The 6,802-nt window shown below is 51.9% G+C and overlaps 1 protein-coding gene across 1 annotated transcript; it reads left to right on the top strand.

Annotated features, from left to right (window-relative positions):
* Nucleotides 1-3,122: 3,122 nt before the first annotated feature.
* CITED2 (Cbp/p300 interacting transactivator with Glu/Asp rich carboxy-terminal domain 2) lies at nt 3,123-6,040 on the top strand. Its single transcript, XM_037392869.1, has 2 exons — nt 3,123-3,378; nt 4,024-6,040. The coding sequence occupies exon 2, from the start codon at nt 4,031-4,033 to the stop codon at nt 4,751-4,753; it is 723 nt and encodes a 240-aa protein (XP_037248766.1). The 5' UTR covers nt 3,123-3,378; nt 4,024-4,030; the 3' UTR covers nt 4,754-6,040.
* The last annotated feature ends 762 nt before the right edge of the window (nt 6,041-6,802 follow it).

The following is a 6,802-nucleotide window of genomic DNA, read 5'->3' as shown; positions in this document are numbered from 1 at the left end:
ATTAATCATTTCTACAGAAAGGGCATTTCTTCAGGATATCATTCTAATATAAAATTTCCTATCAGATAACCCTAGCAGATGTCCTGAACTGGGTTTTCCTGACTGCTTTGTGTCAGCGTGGGAGGGAACACATAGAAACTCACCTCCACAGTGAGCTGGGACAGGCAAAGTTACAGAGAGTTAGGGATTATATTTTTGGAGTTGCAAAAAAGGACTTTGGAGATCCAAGTCCTCCTGAAATCCATTGCCCTGTGTATCTTGTTCCAGTGATATATCCCTGGAACTACAAGTATTCAGCCAGCTTGAACATTTCCCATAAATATCTGGAAAAACACCATCTGGGATTCTCCTTTCTGATTTTCCTTTCCTTCCTTTCACCACACTCTGCAGATATTCCAGTCTGGAAGGAGTGAGTGGGGCTATATCCATAACCCAGCTTCAGCGCCTGTCTGACCTTCCGATGCAAAATGTTAACACCCAACCGAGGATCCATCTTCTCCCTTCTTTTCCGTTGTTGTGTTTGATATTTCTCAGTGATTCTTCCTAGATGGGCCCAGCAGTCACATTCTGCTTTCAGCTCTACTCAGATACTCTTCACTGAGGAGCGACTCTGTGAACCCTGCTGCTTTCTTTCACACCCCTGGCCATCTCCAGCATTCTCCTGATACGCAGTGCCCTGCTTTCTTGCTGTCTGACTGAAGAACCAACTCAGGTATGCAGAAGACTTTGAAGAATATGAGTGAAAAGATTTCTTTAAAAACTATGGCTTAGATCAGGAGAGGCAAATGGATGAGATTCGGGGCTTCCTGCTAGCTCAGCAGTGATGGGCTTGTGCTTTGTCCTGCGTTCCCCTAGCTGCCTGTCACCAGCCTTCCAGCCGTTTCCTGGAAAGCAACCAACTGACTCTGTTCCCACTTTGCTATGGCCATAAACAGCGACAAACTTGGCTCATCTGGCACTGCTCTGCTGAGCCTTACCTGGACCCCACTGCAACCACCAATGAAGAAAGCTCCGTCCTGCCCAATTCTTTTTATGTGGGCTGTAAATACCTGAAGATATGTTTTGTATGAGTGAGGTATCATAGAGGCTGTGACTTCCCTACTTTTGCTTCTGGCAGTCTCATGCCAATTCTCCATAACTCACTTTGGCAAGCTGGCAGTTTCCAGCATCTGAAAGCCGAAAATAGGAAAGGGCATTTGCAGGGCGGTGATATGATGTGTGCTTGGCTTTAAAAAGGATCGCAAACTTAAGGCAGCGGAGAGCAAAAAGGCACACCAGTATCACCATGGATATGTGACATTAAACAAACCACTTGTCATGATACACTGCTGACTACCTGCCAAATGGAACAGGATCTTCTTATTATTCATTGTTTTGCCCTGCAAAACCTGCACAACCACGAGAAGAAGAAATCTTCGGAAAGGTACTATCACTTCCCTGACCATCCCTGACCATACTGGAGGTCCCAGTTCAGCTGCAACTCCCAGACATTCACCTACTCACACGCATTTGAAGAGCAAAAGGTGAAGCAGTGGTGGGCACCCTACTTAATCCCTGCAGGAAAGGGAACTGCAGGATGAGGTCACTTCCTCGAAGTAACCCTGACACTTGTAAAGCTTCCTGTCCTCCCAGGACTTTGATTCCATCCCTGCTGTTCCTCACAGCTGGGGTGTCACCCGGCATTTTTCTGGTGTCTTGTATGTGCCCACCCACCACTGCCTGCCCACATGGCTTTGCTAAGGATTGCACCAGCCACGCAGGGAATTGCCCTTCTCTCATCTGCCACACCTCGCTGTGCCCGGGAACCCAGCTCTGCCTCCATCCTAGGGGGAGACGAGGTGAAGCTAACCCTCCTTTTAGTTTCACCTCCATAGTTCACTGCACCCAGGTAAGGACATAGCCCGCCCAAAAGGGGGGAAAGGGGGCTGCCATATGGACAGCATCTTGAAGCATCCCATTTGCCCTCGCCTGCACCACCCCAGGGAGGACCTCCTGCACTACTGTGTCCTTGTGGAGTGTGTGGAGGAGCAGAAACCCAATCTCGGCCTACACAATAGCCACTTTGACCTCAAAAGAGGAGCACACAACTCCTTGTGTCCGCGGAGGGCATCCTGCCTACCGCAACCCCCTCAGCGTGCCTGTGGGCAGCTGCAAGGAGGGAAGTGGAGAGGGCGCGAAGGAAGCCAGAAGGCACTACCGAAAACAGGCCACCATCATGCTACTTCAGCCACCCTTCAGCGAGGGGCTGGTGGATCTGGAGCAAGAGGCAGGAGCGCTGGTCTTGGGGGGTGGGGGGCTGCACACGCCTGGCGCTGCCGGAGTGGTGCTCCGAGGCAGGGTGCTGCCCTGCACGGACGCCGTGGAGCGCCAGGGCCATGTCTTTGCAAAGCATGTAGCCACCCGCGCTCCGCGTGCTCTGTTTTTCTTTGCCATTCCAAGAAAAACAATCGTAAATAATGCCAATAAACCCCACCAAAGCGGCCAAGGGCAGGAGTGGGTGGGCGCTCGCCCTGCACACCCCGGGTGGCTGTGGGGCAAACATGAGGGGGGGGGGGGGGGGAGGGGAAGAGTGCGCGGCACCCCCCACCGCCCCATCTCCGGCACGCGGCGCCCGCCTCTGTGGGAAAAGGTGGATGTCGGATCTAGCCCGCAGGAGAGGGGCCGGCCCCGGGGGGCGCCCACGCGGGGCCGGTGGCCTCGAAGCCGGCGGGGCCGGGCACCTGCGGCGCCGGAGGGGCGGCCCTCGCCCTGCCCGGGCAGCGCCCCCGGAGCGCCCGGCCCCACGCGTGTCCGCGGCCGCTGCGTAGCGGCGACACGCGCGGGCGGGGCGCGAGGGAGCCCGGCGACGCCCGCACGCGGAGCCGACCGGGGGGCGCGGGGCGCTGCTCCCCGCCGCGCCGCCCCGCTTTGTTCCGGTCCACCCGCGGACGCACGTGCGGCCCCGGCAGGGCGCCCCCGCCGCCCGGCCCCTTCCCGCGGGCCGCGCTGCGCCTGTGCCCCGTGCCCGTCCGCGCGCGTCCCTGTGCGCGCGCGCTGGGTGTCGGGTTTTTTTTTTTTTTTTTTTTTTTTCCCTCCTTCCCCCCCTCCCCCCCCCCGCGTGCTCCAGGTTTTAGTTCTGGTTGCCTGTAAGGGTTTTGCTCCTCCCTTCTGAAATCCTATATTAGCCGTGGCCAAAGCCGTGTAAGAAACACAGCTCATTGTTGGCAAGTGCCGATGAGCCGCGCCGAGGAGTGAGGACCGGCTCCGGGGCTGCGGCAGCCACCACAGCGCCGTCACGTAAGCGCCGAGAGAGCCGGGGAAGCCCTCTCTATGCTGGGTGACTTTTGCTGACTTGATTTCACCACCGCCTTTGAAGCAAAAGAAGAAAGAAGCCGGGAGGTGAGTGGGGCGGTTCTCGTTGCTGGTGCCGGGTGTCCCTTTTGTGTGCAACAGGAAAAATGTGACTGTTTAAACACGCGAGGAAAGGTCTTTCTCAGCTGCCTGGCTTTACCTCCTTCTCTGGGCATTACTGCGTTTTTACCGACATAATTAGGACTCGATTCCAAAAGTTGCTGTCAGCGGCTAGGTGGGACTTGCCAGTTCTTTGCTTGTTCCCCGCAAGTTAGCGGGAGCGCCGTGGAAACCCGCTGCCTTCCCTGGCGGAGCCGGGGGGCTCGGGCGCCTTCGGAGCGTGCGGGGCGGAGGCGGCCGTTGCCGTATGCAACACTTCCCGCCGGTGGGTATGCACGAGTTGGAGCGGGAAGGCGTGCTGCTCGCCGGAGTAGCGGAGGGGACCGGGATTTTCGTACCGCAGGCGCCCCATTTATTTTCCCCTTTGTACTCCACGTTGGAGCCGCGGTAGGAGATTTTTTTTTTTTTTTTTTTTTTTTTTTCCTTCTCCCTGCTCCCGAGAAGGAGGACGGCGAGACCAGCGAAGCAATTTCTCCCAGGGCCGGGCAGATGCAGCCGGGCCGGGAGAGGGCGGCTAGATGTCCGAGGGTGTATTTTTTTTTTCCTTAATGTATTCACACGCTAACTTTCCAGGTGGGCAATGGCAGACCACATGATGGCCATGAACCACGGACGATTCCCCGACGGATCCGGCGGGCTTCACCACCACCCTGCACATCGGATGGGCATGGGGCAGTTTCCCACTCCCCATCACCACCACCAGCAGCAGCAGCCGCCGCAGCAGCACGCCTTCAGCGCCCTGATGGGCGACCATATACATTACGGAGCTGGGAATATGAACGCGAGCAGCGGGGTGAGGCACGCCATGGGGCCGGGGAGCGTGAGCGGAGGGCACCCGGCCGGCAGCATGCCGCCCCCCGCCCGCTTCAGCGGCTCCCAGTTCATGCCCCCCCCCGTCGCCAGCCCGGGAGGGCAGCTGAGCGCCAGCATGCAGCTCCAGAAGCTGAACAACCAGTACTTCAGCCACCACCCCTACCCCCACAGCCACTACATGCCGGACTTGCACCCCGGCAGCCACCAGCTGAACGGCAGCAGCCAGCAGCATTTCAGGGACTGCAACCCCAAGCACAGCGGCAGCGGCGGCAGCGGCTTGCCGCCCGCCGTCCCCCACGTCCCCGCGGCAATGCTGCCGCCCAATGTCATAGACACTGACTTCATCGACGAGGAGGTCCTCATGTCCTTAGTCATCGAAATGGGGCTGGATCGCATCAAGGAGCTTCCCGAGCTGTGGTTGGGACAGAACGAGTTTGACTTCATGACAGACTTCGTTTGCAAACAGCAGCCCAGCAGGGTGAGCTGCTGATTCATTTAAAACAAACAAAGGACTTTCTATCGGTGCGAATGAAAACATTCCCCTAGACACGGTGTCTCACTTTTCAGGGCTTGAAAAGGTGAGAATCTGGAAAGCAGAGTCAACTATGCGCTTGTATAAATTCTTTTTTTTTTTTTCTTTCTTAAATCGCTGCCACTTTTTTTGTAGCTTTGACATTCACGTCCCCTCCCATAGTAATAATTTCTAGCGAACTCTGCCTTTTTACTTTGGTCGCCCCCCTCCCCTCCTCGCTCGTTTAATTTCCTCGCAGTAACGTGCCCATAATTCCCACAGTGCTGAATTTAGATATTAATCTTGGCAAACTGCTTGATCTTGTGGATTCTGTAAACGATGATTTCCAATGACTTGGAACTGCATTCAAATTCTGAGTGAAGAGGGAAAAAAATTTGCATTAGTTGGTTGCATGAACTTTGAAGGGCAGATACTACTGCACAAAAGCTGCCATCTTGCTTAATTTTTAACTATGCATTGCAGTGCAGACTAATGATTTTTTTTTTTTTCCAATATGCTAAACTGGAAGCTTAACAGATGTGGGCCAAACCTTTCCAGATCAGGAAAAGTAATACTGTTACTTAAAAAAAGTCTGCTACCCATTCCCCCTCCCCCATATGTACAGACAATAATATGGTGTGGATGGAATGTTGACTAGTGGCAAACATTTCACAGGTTTTTATTTGTTTTTTTTTTTTTTAATTTTGTTTCTGTCTTCAGCGTTTTGACACTGTGCTAATATAGTTTATTCAGTACATGAAAAGATACTACTGTGTTGAAAGCTTTTCAGGAAATTTTGACAGTATTTTTGTACAAAACATTTTTTTGAGAAAATATTGTTAATTTATTCTATTTTAATTTGCCAATGTCAATAAAAAGTTAAGAAATGCTTTAGTTTTTCTAGAAGTCATTTACCAGTATTTTTCTTCAAAACTCTTCCCCACTGCCCCTGGTAAGTAGAACATCTTATCTGTACAACCGTGTTGGTGTGCAAAAAGACATTCCAAAATAGAAAGTACACTACGCCCATATATATGTCATGGTGAACTTGGTAGGTGAGCGGGATTTGAACATACTTACAGCATAAAGCCTCATACGTAACATTGTAATATGCCTGTCAGTGTGGTTTTATGAAAAATAAAGTTGCCAAGGCGCAACTTTTTTGTGACTTGCCAACATACTTGCTTTAAATGTAGTTGTCCAGAGTTATGATGCATAAAGTATTTATTATATTTATCTATTAAACTTGTAATTTTATAAATCTGCTTTCATTTATATAGTAGACTTTGTTCTTTTGTATGTTTATTATCTCACCTGGAAGAGCTATGTAAGATGGCCAAGCGCTTAACACCCAAGTATTTATAACTTGGGAAGGGAGGGTGGTGGGTCTCTCTGTCCCTCTCGCCTCGCAGGGTTAACACAGGAGACTGCTGCATCAGCCCAGATCTTTCATCACACCAGAACCGATTGTGGTTTATATCCAGTGACTTGGGAGAAGGGGCATATAGCCTTAAAATATTCCACCGTGGGACATGTCTGACCCCTCTCTCCCAGAAATTGCCACCAACTAAAGCCACCGAGACAAATTCATACAGGTCTGCTTTAAATATTGGGGAGAAAAATGCCCATTATTACCAGGTAGTCAACAGCTTGCTCCTTTAGTGCCAACTGTTGCAGCCTTCTGCCCCACTTGGCCTTTGGCAAAGCTCCCGCACGAGTTACTACTTCAGTGACGACTGTGGGATCAGGAGCCTAATAATACATGTAATCCTGTTTAGCCATGCTTCCCAAGTTCGATACAGGAGCAATACCACCGTGCTTGCTTTTTGCTTACTTTTTCAGCCACGTCTTCTGAAAAACAGCATAGTGGATGTAGTTAAATTTTAATCCTAGGCACATAAACAGGGAAGGATATCACCACACAATGGGAGTGTAAATAGCGGTGTTTTGAATCAAGCTGGCAAATTAAACTGATTACTATTGCTAAAATTGCCCCAGCTGGTGAGAAAAGTGATACTTGGCCTTCTT

The sequence above is a fragment of the Falco rusticolus genome, chromosome 6, assembly GCF_015220075.1.
Source record: "Falco rusticolus isolate bFalRus1 chromosome 6, bFalRus1.pri, whole genome shotgun sequence".
Classification (NCBI taxonomy): domain Eukaryota; kingdom Metazoa; phylum Chordata; class Aves; order Falconiformes; family Falconidae; genus Falco; species Falco rusticolus.
This window is presented reverse-complemented; position numbering and strand designations above follow the sequence as displayed.